The following is a 13,274-nucleotide window of genomic DNA, read 5'->3' as shown; positions in this document are numbered from 1 at the left end:
CAGTTACGGTTTGAATCCCAGCAAGGCTTTCCCTGTAAAAAGCAGCACAGCCGTTCACCTTTACCCTGAGTTGGGAGGTCCCGGGATCTGCCCAGGGTCAGACTCGGCAGCAGGGAATTCATGGCAGCACCGGGCTGGGCAGAGGCTCAAGTGCAGCGGGTGCCGGGAAGGGCCAGGCTGTGTTGAAGGAGGGCGGGTGCATGGGCCGTGGGGGAGGGGAAGGCATCTCAGCTGCCAGGCAAGGGCGGCACCAGCATCAGCACCAGCAGCAGCAACAGCAGCAGCATCAGCAGCAGCAGCAGCATCAGCAACAGCATCAGCTAAAAGCTTGTTAGAAATGCACAGGGTGAGGGGGGATCTCGGGGCCCAGGAATCTTCACCTAACGCCCACCCGGTCCGGTGACTCTGACGCACACTGAGGTGTGAGAAGCACTGACCTAGGTCCTCACAGGCAGGGCTGGGAGTGTGGAGCCAGGAAGTGTGTTCAGATCTTTCTGAGTGGGTGGAGCCGGGCTGCTTTGTGTGGGGAAATTCGATCCGAGGTGTGTTCAAGTAGAAAAATCTATATGCAGATGGGGGATGGGGGGTGGGGGGGGGGGCAAATGTGGAAAAACCAGCTGGGCAGCGACCCTGGGCATCAGATCTGGGCCCTGTTCCCAGCCTCCCAGCCTGAGGCAAGTGCACCATCTCCCTCCTTCCCACCCCAGCCTCAGCTCCTGTCTGTCAATCAACCAGGAGGACGTGTTCGCTCGCTCGGGCTGTTACAGACATTAAACAGAATGTCTCACGGTTCTGAGAGCGGGAAGTCCAAGGTCACAGTACGGCAGGGTCCTTTTCCCCGAGGCCTCTCTCCTCGGATTGCAGATGGCTGTCCCTCGGTCTGTGTGCTTGTGCCCTAACCTCTTTGGCTAAGGCAGCGGTTCTCAACCTGTGGGTCGAGACCCCTTTGGCGGTCGAACGACCCTTTCACAAGGGGTCGCCTAAGACCATCCTGCATAGCAGATATTTACATGACGATTCATAACAGTATCAACATTACAGTTATGAAGTAGCAACGAAAATCATTTTATGGTTGGGTCACAACATGAGGAACTATATTTAAAGGGCCAGAAGGTTGAGAACCACTGGTCTAAGGGGATGCGATTCAACAGTAGCTGTAACTGTTCACTTTCCAAACCCCAAGGCTAGTGCCCAGCCAGGCCTGGGGCTGGTGACAGCCTGCAGTGGAGGGGGGCGGGGGTTGGGGGGTAGCAGAAAGAAGGAGGACAGCACATTCCGTTTCCCTTTGCAGGTGACTCGGGACTTTGGCAGCTCGGAGGGGCATCTAGCGCCCCCAGAGCTTGTTGAACAAACGAGGTTCCAGGCTAAGAGAGAGCCTTATTGTCTGTTTGTCTGTCTGGGCTGGGGGAGGGCAAATCATCCGTCCTGAGCCCGAGTGAGGGGGCTCGTCAGGAAGGTCCAGGCTGGCAATGACCCTGACCCCTGCAGGGGGATCCCCCTCTTCCCCAAGCTGGCGCCCCCACTCCCACTCCCACTCCCACTCCCTTTCCTTCAGTCAGAGCACTTATCAGATCTCGTCACAGTATGTTGACGTCTTGTTTAATGTTTGTCTCCCCTGCTCTCCAAACAGAAGTCCCACGAGGGCAGACTGGGTCTCACATCCTCCATGCCGTGCAGGCGCCTGACACAGAGCCAGCGCTCAAAATGTCGTTCAAGAACGGGTGACGGCAGCAGGGATGGTGCAGGGCCCCTGTCCAGTCTCAGCCACCTCCTCTGTCCCCCCCAGCAGAGGTGGGATTGTGGCCCAAGCCACAAACTAGTCACGTACTGTTCTAACCGGGCACAGGTGACAAGTGATCAGTTGCCAGCCCACAGCCTGGGGAGCGTACCCCGCAGTCAGGGATCTCATGGTGCCCGCTCCCCCATTCTGTGACCCGGTGGCCTCTCTCACAGTCCCTGGTCTTGAACGGGCCTCTCCGGGGACCGATGCAGAGAGAAACCGACCTCGGTTTACATCTCTGCTCTTTTCTTCTGAGTCTTTTCTGAGTCCCTGCAAATTCTCACAGACCCTCGTTCTCAAGGGACCAGTTTGCAGCTTCCTGGACAGAAGGTGGATAATCAGGAGAAACGCTCGGCGAGAAGAATCCACGGACCGGCAGATAGGACGCTGGCTGATAGGGGAGGCCCGGGCAGGGTTCCCAAAGGGCGACTCCAGCACCGGACCAAACGATGGGGGGGCTCCGCCAGCCTTCCTGAGAGGCGGGTGCGGGCGGAGCATCTGCGCTGGGACTTCTGTTCGCACCTGGGATGGAGTGTTCGTGGGCAGACACTGTATTATCATGTGTCATCGCTGCATGTGCTTCATGTATGCGTTTGTATACGGTACATGGTACATGGAATTTAAATTAAAAACATAAAATAAAATATATATGTGAAAAAATGCATATAAAACCCTGAATCCCTCAAGATTTTAACTCCTGAGCGAGCCGCCCCAGTCCCTCCTCACCTGGGCTCCATCCCTCTCTCCTCTGCCTTCTCCCGCCTCGTCCATGCCACCTCCGAGCCTGTGCGCACTGTGTCGCGTTTCCTCGCACCCCTCGAATAGCCTGCGACCCCCTTTCCCGGCCTTTCCGCTCAGAGCCCATTTGCACCCTCTCTCTTCGGGGTGCGCTCAGCGCCGCGTGCGCCCCCCAACCCTCGCCCCGCGCGCCCCTCTCGCCCCGCGCGCCCCTCTCGCCCCGCGCGCCCCCTCTCGTCCCGCGCGCAGCCCCCTTGCCCCGCGCCCCGCCCGTTTGTGGACACCCGCATCCCCCTCCGAAGTTCTGCCCTAGGGGACCTGCGGCCACGCCCACCGGGAACGGGCTGCCTCCTCCCCTCTGCGAGGCCTGAGGACCCCCCACGCCACAGCTTCGGGATGGGCCTGAGCCCGGATGCGGGGAGGAAGGGTCCGCTCTGTCCCTCTAGGTTCCCCAGGTTCGGGCCCAAACCGACCTCAAGAACAGCAGGTAGGGAGGGGCCAGGTGACACGCAACCCGCTCCTGACATTCCAGGGGCGCCAGTCGGTGCCGGGAATGGGCCCTCCCCATGGAGCCGCCACGCTGGGGAAAAGTCACCTTGGTTGTCTTCGAGCCCTTCTTGTAGATGTTTGTTGTTTGTGCGAAATGCCTGTTACCCGGAACGAGTGGATACTTGGGAATGATCGCTTATTATTAACTTCAGTGGAGCAGGTGCCCAGCGCCCAGCGTCCAGCGGTGGCACAGAGCGGGCAGCTCCCCGCACGACCTCCGCAGACGCTTCTGTGCTCAGGTCTAGCCTGAGGTTTCTTTTCTTTTTTTCTTTAATACATATATATATATATTTTTTTTTTAAGAGGAAGAGAGAGAGAGAAACATCAGTGATGACAGAGAATCATTGATCGGCTGCCTCCTGCAGGTTGGACGGAGCCCACAACCCAGGCAGGCGCCCCTGGAATCGAACCTGGGACCCTTCGGTCCGCAGGCTGATGCTCTATGCACTGAGCCACACCGGCCAGGGCAGCCCCGAGGTGTCTGCAATCTGGAATCGAGGCACCTGTCTTCCTCCTCTCCCAGATCCTGGCCCCTGGAATTCCCAAGTCCTTCCCTCCCAGAGGAACTGAGCCCTCTCGGGCGTCCAGTCCTACAAACCCCTTCGTTCATCCAAAATATCAACCCCAGGCTAACGGGCCTGCCAGGGTCTAGACCAGAGCTTGGAGCCCACCTTTCCAGGCGGTCATTTGAGCCCTTGTTTCATAGGTTTAACCTCCCGGGAATGCAAGTGTGTTTAAATCGCTATTTTTTTTTTCTTGAAATAGAAGAATCCGTGGGATTTCAAGTGCTGGTCCAGCTCTCGCCCAAGCAGGGCCCGTTGGAGCCGGGGTAAGTTCTCTGCATGGGAGGCCTGGGTCTGAGCGGGAGAGCCTTTTGAAGAACGGGTCTTGCTGGTAGTTTTGTAAAAGCAAATCTTGGGGTGATTTCTGTGCAAACCAGCCTCCACTAAGCAGTCAGCAGAAGGTGGGGGGGGCGGGGGTCCTCGCCACAGGAGGGCTTTCTCGCAGCGATTCCCGCCCACAAGGCCTTCCTTCTCCAGAACCTGGGGACGGGATTGCTTTGAAGGACCCTCCCGACACTGCCAGTTGGTAACCAGTGCAGGATGCAACCAGTTTCCTCAGTTCCCTTTCATTGAAATCAGGGTTTGCTTCTTTTTTAAATCCCGAGAGGCTGAGAGCTTCCAGACCCGCATTAAATATGACAGCCTCCCCCCGCCCCCCTTCACTACACTTTAGAGAAGAGTTAAAGCTGCGGAAAGATCAACAAAATGCCCTGTGGGGCTGGTAACGGGCCGGATAGGTACCTCACTTGTGGTCACAGTGTTGGGGCTCAACAAGATTTCTCAGGAACATGGAGCTAATTGTCGGAAGCAGCGGCTCAGGGCTTCCAGGGGCCGGCCTCTGGCAGTAGGACCCCGGGTGACCGGGAGGGAGCAGAGGCCTCTTGCATTTCATTATAAGCCACTGTGTACCGTTACCATTTTTTAAATTTTTTTATTGATTTCAGGGAGGAAGGGAGAGGGAGGGAGAGATAGAAGCATCAATGATGAGAGAGAATGATTGATCGGCTGCCTCCTGCGCGCCCTACACTGGGGATCGAACCCGCAACCCGGGCATGTGCGCTTGACTGGAATCGAACCCGGGACCCTTCCGTCTGCAGGCCGATGCTCTATCCACTGAGCCACACGGGCTAGGGTCTGTTGCCATTTTTTGACAAAGCTATATGCAAGCGTCACTTTGATAAAAGTTCAAAAAATATTATTAGCAAATACAAACATTCTGAAAGCTACTCGCTGTTGTCATTAGCATTTAGAACAATTGTCTGGAAAGCAGGCAGCGTAGTCCTTTTGTGTGACAGTGGACGGTGTCCCCGAAGCAAGCTTCGGGGGGAATGTGTCCTAGGATCTCAAAAGTGGAAAGTGCCTTCAAGTCACACATCGGGGGTCACGCCGAGTGTCCAATCATTGTGAAGTCGTGTTATCCGTTAACTGTACGATCACAAAACTCACCCAGGGAGAAGCCGGGAGTTGACTCGGAGCCCTCGCCCAGGCAGAGAACAGAGTCGAGCTTGTCCCTGAAGTCTGAGAGCGCCAGCCAGGTAGCGAAGCAAGCAGCCGAGGTGGGTGCCATACGGATCTCACACAGCCCTGGTGGCCGCTCTCCAAGCTGTAGTTCACTCCGTTTAGACTGTGGCAGGCGGAACTGCATCCTGACTTGGGATGTTGGCGATGGCCTTTTAGTTTTGTAGAAGACAGCTTCGTTGAGCTGCTTATTGAGCTTCATTGAGGTGTAACTGATGTTCCTATAACTGGCAGACCATCAACCGCACATATTTGGGATATACAGTTGAATATGCTTTTGACATAGGTATGTACCCCTGAAGCCATCACCACAAGAAAAACTTCCCTTTCTAAGTCCCTCCCTCTCCCCACCCCTCCCCATCCCCAGGCCACAACTGATCTGCTTTCCGTCGCTATATAGATTGGTTTGCATTTTTGTTTTGTTGTGTGGTTATTAATCCTCACCCAAGGATATTTTTCCATTGAATTTTTAGAGAGAATGGAAGGGAGGGGGAGAGATAGAGAGAAACGTTGATGTGAGAGAGACACATCAACTGGTTGCCTCCCTCATGCATCCCGATCAGGGCTGGGAATAGAACCTGCAACCGAGGTACTTGCCCTTGACTGGAATCGAACCCGGGACCCTTCAATCTGAGGGCCAGATGCTCTATCCATTGAGCAAAACTGGCTAGTTTGCATTTTTAAGAGATTTATATGAATGGAATCATATCACATAGGCCCTTTTTTTTTGGTCTGTCTCCTTCCACATAATTATACATAATTATGTTTGAGTTATACCCACATAGCACATTATCAATAGTTCATTCCTTTTCTTTATCGCTGAGCAGTATTCCGTTGTAGGAAGATTTATTTGTTTGTTTGCTCATTGGGTTGCTTCCAGCATTTAGCTATTACAAATAAACATTATGAATATTTGTGAACGAGTCTTTGCAATACACATCTTTCCTCTTGAGTGAATACCTAAGAATATACTGGCTAGATCATGCGGTACATGCATGTTTAACTTATTCTTTTCTGAAATAGTTGTGCTATTTTTCATGCCCACGAGCACTTGGCATGGTCTGTCCCTTCATTCTAACTAATAGGTATGTGGGTGTCTCGTTGTGGTTTTTGTTTGCGTTTCCTTCATGACCGCCCACCTTTTCACGTATTTATTTGCCGTCCGTATATATCTTCTTTGGTGAAGCATCCAAATCTTTTGCCCGTTTTTTTCTCTTGGTTCGTACGTCTGGGAGTTCTTCAGGAATCCTGTGTGTCGTACTTCTCCAGATAAATGCTCTGCAGTGCTTCCTCCCAGTCTGTGGCTTGTGTGTTCATTCTCTGAATCTCTTTTTGAGGAGCAAAACGTTTTAATTTTGATGAAGTCCAGTTACCAGCTTTTCTCTTGTGAATTGTGCCTGTATTGTTATAGCTATGAAACCACTGCCTGGCCCAAGTACAAACTCCGTGAATTTACTGAAAGTCATTGAACTGCAGGCCTAAAACGTGTGCATTTTATGGGATGTTAATTATATCTCAGGAAAGTGTGAAAAACAAAACAGGTGAAACGCCCTTTTTCCTCCTGTGACTTCTTGCCCTGGCAAACGGGGGGCCTCAGCCAGGGAAAGAAGGCGGGGAACTGGGAGGAGAGAGACGCCTCGAGGAAACCAGACCAGCGGGAAATGATTGCAAAGTTGGGGGAAGCAGCCAGGTTCTTGTCAAGCCGATGGGTGGGTGTTGGTCTTGTCGCTCTGCCTGGCTCAAACTTCCCAGCATCCTCCTCCTGCAGGGGTCTGTGAGCCGGCTTCTTCCCTGCACCACTGGGCAAACCTGGAGGCCGCTGGGAGGGGGGAGGAGCCTGGGAACCAGAACGTAAGTAGCTTTTGTTGTTGTTAGTCCTCATCTGAGGATATTTCTCCACTGATTTGTAGGGAGAGTGGAAGAGAGAGAGAAACATCGATGTGAGAGAAACACATCGATTGGTTGCCTCCTGCCTGAGCCCTGACCAAGGCCCGGGCCGGGAAGGAGCCTGCAACCAAGGTACATGCCCTTGAGCGGAATCGAACCCGGGACCCTTTGGTCCGCAGGCCAGTGCTTTTTAGATCGCATGTTTATGGTACTGAGTAGGAGGGATATGGGATGTGGGACATGAGTTTCATTTTTTTAAGTTTGGGCTTACAGTGGTAAAAGCTCTGGAATTTCTTTTTCTTTTCTTCTCATTTTTTTAAATTGTGGTACGAGCAGTTAACATGAGATGCTCCCACCCTTTCAACAAAATGTGAAGGGCACAAAACTGTGTTGTGCCCACACCCGAAGCCTCTTCGATGGACAAGCTGGCCCCCGGGCCTCTCTGAAGAGTGCCCGCCGTCTGGGTCTGGTCGGGAGAGAGGAACCTCACGGTGGGTCCAGCAGGGGCAGCTTAACAGGAAGAATTACTAAGATACCAGGAGGCCTGACGTGGTCTCCCAGGGCTGAGGGCCAGGAGGGCACTCAGGGGAGGACAGACTCGCAGGGGCTCAGGCCTCCCTGGAGTGAGACGGCCAGCCAGCCCATGGGATAGCGGGGGGAGCTGGCTGGGCAGGCGCCACCCTCTGGAATGCAGGCGGCGAGCCGGCTCTCAGCAACCAGTGTGTGGGCATCAGAGGAGGGGGCGACAGGAGGCGACAGGAGGGCACGCGGGGCACCTGCAGAGGGAACCCGGAGGCCAGCAGGGGCAGCAGGCACTGATTTCTCTGTCCAGAGGGTCCCAGAAAGGCCATCACCAGGCCAAGGCTGCAGGAGGTGGGGACGGAGGGATCTGGGCTCAGACTGAGCTCCACCAGGTGTCCTCACACCCCATCCGACCGTGGTCCCCTCATGCCAGCCAGAGGAGCACCCCTTCCTCTTGCAATGTCCCTCCACCGAGACAGCTTCGCCTGGGGCGCAGCTTCAAGCAGAGACACTTAGAGGAGCCCGTCACTCACCCCGCAGCTTGTGCGTGTACGGAGGGTGCCATACCTAGATCGTAGCCTCACCGCCTTTAATAAGGAGAGATGGCAGGAGGGGTGCCCCCCACCCCGTTCCCGCGTGTGAGGAGCGCGTTCCCTGGCCTGGGTCCTGCACAGCAAGGAGACGCCGTGCCTGCAGGCTGAGCTGTGCTGATGCCCGGACAGGGTCTCTGGAGCCCCTGGGCACGCGCTAGTCTTTACTGTGACATCTTTTTCCATCGCAGGGCAACCCGAGACCGAGACCTGGGGACCTGATCGAGATTTTCCGGATCGGCTATGAGCACTGGGCCATCTGTGTGGAGGGCGACCGCGTGGTCCACCTGGCGCCCCCGAGTAAGAGCGGATGCGCGGCCAAGCTCGTGGCGTCCAGGCACCGAGGGAGGCGGGCCCCACCCATCCCCGCTTCCTCGGCGCGGCCCACTGAGCAGTAAAACACCCAACGCACGACTAGACCGCGCCCCGGCCGGTGTGACTCAGTGGAGAGAGTGTTGGCCTGCAGACTGAAGGGTCCCGGGTTCGATTCTGGACAAGGGCACGTACCTTGTTGCAGGCTCGATCCCCCGCCCTGGTCAAGGCGCATGCAGGAGGCAGCCAATCGATGTGTGTCTCTCACATCGATGTTTCTCTCTCTGTCTCTCCCCCTCCCTTCCACTCGCTCTAAAAACCAATGGAAAAATATCCTCGGGAGAGGGTTAACAGAGAGAGAGAGAGAGAGAGAGAGAGACTAGACCTAACGGCACTGTGGGACAGAGCTTGGTCTCTGTCCACCAGACACACGGTGTGTCCAGCCCTAAAGCGAAGTGAGGGAGAGCGTCCCAGGTTCCCTTTCGTTTCCATGGTGTTTAGGAACGTGAGCCTCCGACCTGCCCGTGTTGACAGCAGTTCCACATTCTTCCCCGGTTCCTGAGGCCTCCGGGACGGGTGCGGGTGCTTACGTGCCCCGATTGCCAATTGCTTCCCGTTGTCCCCAGTGCTGCTCCCGGCTTCCCCGGGCGCTGGGAGGAACGGAGGGAGGCCCGCGGCCGGTCCTGGTCCTTCGATGCCTTTGGGATGTGTGCCCTGTGCCCACACGGCCCATTCGAGGCTAAATGACAGCAGGTCCCTGACACTCAAGGCCCAGGGCCTTGCTCACGGCACTCACCCCGGCCTGTGTCCTGTCGCCTCACCGCCCAGCCCGTCCCCTTGCTGAGAGCTTCCCGCAGAGCAGCCCCTCTCCCGGCCCCCCCTGCAGCCCCACCCGCCCACACCCCCACTTCGGTCTGGGAGCCCACACGGAGGGCAGAGCGAAGAAGGTGACAGGGCTTCATGCTGCATCCCCGCCCCCCCATCTCTGCTTCCCAGGAGCCTCCCTCTGTACAGCCAAAGGGACTGTCACAGCCCCGTCCCCGCCCTCCCGTCAGATCTGTCTAAATATGACTTCTGCCTCCCTGTCCCCGGAGGCTGAATTGCCTCCTGCCAGCTTTGGTGAAATAGGCAGCTCTTCTTCCAATTCGTAAGGAAGAGCCAGGGACGCTACTTGCCCTCCAACAGCTTCGCAAGGGGGCGGGGACACACGTTTGCAGAAAAGCAGACCTGGTGTTAAACGGCCACCCACGGGGGCAGCTTCCTGACCCTCCCTGAGCCTCCGTGCCCCCCGAGGGCTGAACATGTTAACTTACCAGCTTCCAAACGTTCCTTTTTTCAAAGCCATGGAACCCTTGGTGAAACCCCATATGTGAGTGGAGAGAGGCGGAGTGGCTCTGGGGGACGCGGGTGGGGGTCCCATCCAGAGCCCCATCTGTGCGGCCTCACCTGCGCCCTGGCAGTGGCTGCGGAAGGACACGTGTCACGGACCCACACGTTAGCCCCTTACCCAGGAGCCGACGCCTACACGGCAGGGCGCTCGGCACGCGTGTGACGGCTCCTGAAGTCTGGTCGGTAGGACACAGAGTGCAGTCGGGGCCACACCATCGGCCACTGTGAGAGTTTTCTATGAGAGGCCGTGGATGGAAAGTGGGGGCGCAGGGGAAGGCCCAGGCTTCCTGGGGAAGCTGGCCCTTTAGCTCATCTACTCCAGCTCCCCCTCCTCTGCACGCCTCCGACAGAAGGGGAAACCGAGGCCCGGAGGACAGCAGCTTGCTGGGCATGGGAGAGCGCGCCAGGCTCTGCCCCGCTGTCCCTGGCGGCTCTCCAGCCCCTGTTTGCCTCTGGCCTCAGGTGAGGAATTCGTGGCCGGCAGCATCACCTCCATCTTCAGCAACCGGGCCGTGGTCAAGTGCAGCCGGCTGGAGGACGTGCTGCACGGCTGCTCCTGGAAGGTCAACAACAAGCTGGACGGGACGTACCTGCCCCTGCCCGTGGACAAGATCCTCCAGCGCACGAGGAACATGATCAACAAGATAGTGCAGTACAGCCTCATCGACGGGAACTGCGAGCACTTCGTCAACGACCTCAGATACGGTGTGCCCAGGAGCCAGCAGGTAGGTGTGCCCAGGAGCCAGCAGGTAGGCGTGCCCAGGAGCCAGCAGGTAGGCGTGCCCAGGAGCCAGCAGGTAGGCGTGCCCAGGAGCCAGCAGGTAGGCGTGCCCAGGGGCCAGCAGGTAGGGATGCCCAGGGGCCAGCAGGTAGGGATGCCCAGGAGCCAGCAGGTAGGCGTGCCCAGGGGCCAGCAGGTAGGCGTGCCCAGGAGCCAGCAGGTAGGAATGCCCAGGAGCCAGCAGGTAGGCGTGCCCAGGAGCCAGCAGGTAGGCGTGCCCAGGAGCCAGCAGGTAGGCGTGCCCAGGGGCCAGCAGGTAGGCGTGCCCAGGAGCCAGCAGGTAGGAATGCCCAGGAGCCAGCAGGTAGGGGTGCCCAGGAGCCAGCAGGTAGGCGTGCCCAGGAGCCAGCAGGTAGGCGTGCCCAGGGGCCAGCAGGTAGGGATGCCCAGGAGCCAGCAGGTAGGGGTGCCCAGGAGCCAGCAGGTAGGCGTGCCCAGGAGCCAGCAGGTGTGTGTGCCCAGGAGCCAGCAGGTAGGGATGCCCAGGAGCCAGCAGGTAGGCATGCCCAGGAGCCAGCAGGTGTGTGTGCCCAGGAGCCAGCAGGTAGGGGTGCCCAGGAGCCAGCAGGTAGGCGTGCCCAGGAGCCAGCAGGTGTGTGTGCCCAGGAGCCAGCAGGTAGGGGTGCCCAGGAGCCAGCAGGTAGGGATGCCCAGGAGCCAGCAGGTAGGCGTGCCCAGGAGCCAGCAGGTGTGTGTGCCCAGGAGCCAGCAGGTAGGCGTGCCCAGGAGCCAGCAGGCGCACACCACTGGCTGGGATGGACGACCGCTTCTGCTGAGCTGTCTTGGGCTCCTCCTCCTGTGGGTGGTCAGAACAGCGATCCGTGGTTTCATGTTATCTGTCGCACTGGTGGGGGCCTTCCATCTCCAAGGACTTTATGGTCCTTCTCATCTCTATGAGCCGGTCGGGGAGTAGAAAAGGCGCTGGGCGACACGGTAGGACCACTGGTGGAGTCCAGCTGGGCCCTCACTGGCCTGGTCTCCTTGGTGAAGTCATTTTATCTCCGAGACTGCCCCTTCCCTTACAAAACGGGGATTAACCAAGGCAGACGCTCAGCTGCTAAAGTTGCAAATTGAATGACGAGTATTTTTTACTAATTTGCCTGCATTTAAAAATATAGAAATACTTTGTATTAAACAATATGGATTCCCAGCCGCTCTGAACAACCCATCGATGGGGACATTGGGCCCATGTTCGCGCTGGCTGATGGTCTGTGGGGCCCAGTCGTGGGGCCCCCTTTCGATGGGTGGTGGTGGGTGAGCATGTCACCTACCAGTGTCACCCCATACCTGCCCAGCCCCACTGCGTTTGGGTTCGTGCCCCCCCCCCATAATATAGGGGGGGACACAATGTGGCACAAGAGCTTAGAAAGCTACGTCCCCGAGCCAGTGTGAGCTGCTCTCGTTGACATTTGGTCTCTCTTGAAAAGAGCATTACCGTCGTATGCATTACCGCCTTGTAGTAGGTTTTCGAAAATCAAGGATTAAATGAGGCACGTCATTTTCCTAGGTTCTCTTCCACATTCCCTATGTCTTCCTAACGCCCCGGGCAGATCCCACCCCTTGAGCATTTGTACACAAGGAGGAGATCCTGGGGGTCAAGGGATTCTAGGAGGCCCTCCTTCCTCCGAATCCTGGGCCCGGACCTGAGCTCGTGCACTAATTCACTGTGGGACAAGGTCCAAGGGAGGTCCCCGCCTGGCTCCCTGTGTACTCATCTGCAGAATGAGGGCCCAGGGGCTGCGCTGCTCTGAGGCCCTTTGCCTCTGAGCCCCCCACCCCCACCCCCCACACTGGAGGCAAACCCCAGGCTGAATGGCTCTGAGGCAGGAAGGGACCGGGAGCCTGGTGCCCCCACTGTGTGCGCCCGGGCTGGCCGTCCTGGCTTCTCTGGGTCTGTGCAGCTCCAGGGCCTTTGAAACTGGAGCACAGGTTGCTTCCTGCTCTCGGGAAAGGCTCCAGGCAGGCCGGTTCCTGAGGGGGATGGCGAGGTGGCGGTGGGGCTGGGCACAAGCCCAGGACCCTGCCCGAGTGTCCTGTGAACGGGTCTGCCCTGCAGGTGGAGCAGGCCCTGATGCAAGGGGCGAAGGCGGCGGGAGCCATGCTCTCGGCCGTGGTGGAGAGCATACGGCCCAAGGCAGTCACCGCCGGCAGCGACTCCGGACACCACGCAGAGGAAGAGCCGGGACGGCAGCAAAGAGAGCGTCCTCCCTTTGCTCCCCTGGTCTCCCTGCTCAGCGGCCCCGTGTAAGAAACTCGTGAGCTTCCGGAAGAACCTGGCATGTACCCAGTTACCCCTTTAGACGTGTGTCCGATATGTGTGATGAGACCCAGGGACTCGCAGGGTGGGAAGAATCCAATATTTATTACGCAGCTGTGAGGCGTGGTCACCGCCATCCCACCCTCTGTAGAAGGGGGTCTCGCTCGTGCCTTAGGCTGAACCTAGTCTGTGATGCTTGAATACCATGGGGTACATCCCGGAAACCTGCTGGAATGTTCTCAGTAATAAGAACTCCTTACAAACGTCCTTTTTGTGAAACTAACATGTCTCTAGCTCGTCCAGGTCGCTCCAGCCCTGCCCTTGGGGACCCGCGGTTCCGTTCAAGGGAGGAGGGATCCGAAAACCTTGGCCTCGCTGTGCCTTAACC

At 57.4% G+C, this 13,274-nt stretch overlaps 1 protein-coding gene across 1 annotated transcript; it reads left to right on the top strand.

The window, feature by feature from the left end:
• The first annotated feature begins 200 nt into the window (after nt 1–200).
• PLAAT5 (phospholipase A and acyltransferase 5) lies at nt 201–12,877 on the top strand. The gene is made up of 7 exons (XM_070426279.1): nt 201–330; nt 2,832–3,005; nt 3,833–3,896; nt 5,081–5,186; nt 8,339–8,447; nt 10,311–10,573; nt 12,686–12,877. The coding sequence occupies exons 1-7, from the start codon at nt 201–203 to the stop codon at nt 12,875–12,877; spliced, it is 1,038 nt and encodes a 345-aa protein (XP_070282380.1).
• The last annotated feature ends 397 nt before the right edge of the window (nt 12,878–13,274 follow it).

Source organism: Myotis yumanensis, unplaced genomic scaffold (assembly GCF_028538775.1).
Source record: "Myotis yumanensis isolate MYYU_CA2020_CCGP unplaced genomic scaffold, mMyoYum1.0.hap1 SCAF_10, whole genome shotgun sequence".
In the NCBI taxonomy this organism is placed as follows: domain Eukaryota; kingdom Metazoa; phylum Chordata; class Mammalia; order Chiroptera; family Vespertilionidae; genus Myotis; species Myotis yumanensis.
The sequence above is the reverse complement of the archived record's forward strand: the minus strand, read 5'-3'. Positions and strand labels throughout refer to the sequence as shown.

What these genes read in the sequence shown, in the direction of transcription:
- PLAAT5 (XM_070426279.1), top strand. Translation starts at nt 201, where the DNA reads ATGGGCCGTGGGGGAGGGGAAGGCATCTCAGCTGCCAGGCAAGGGCGG. An exon ending in TAGCGAAGCAAGCAGCCGAG is followed by an intron (nt 5,187 to 8,338) that starts GTGGGTGCCATA and finishes TTTCCATCGCAG; the next exon opens with GGCAACCCGAGACCGAGACC. An exon ending in GGTCCACCTGGCGCCCCCGA is followed by an intron (nt 8,448 to 10,310) that starts GTAAGAGCGGAT and finishes CTCTGGCCTCAG; the next exon opens with GTGAGGAATTCGTGGCCGGC.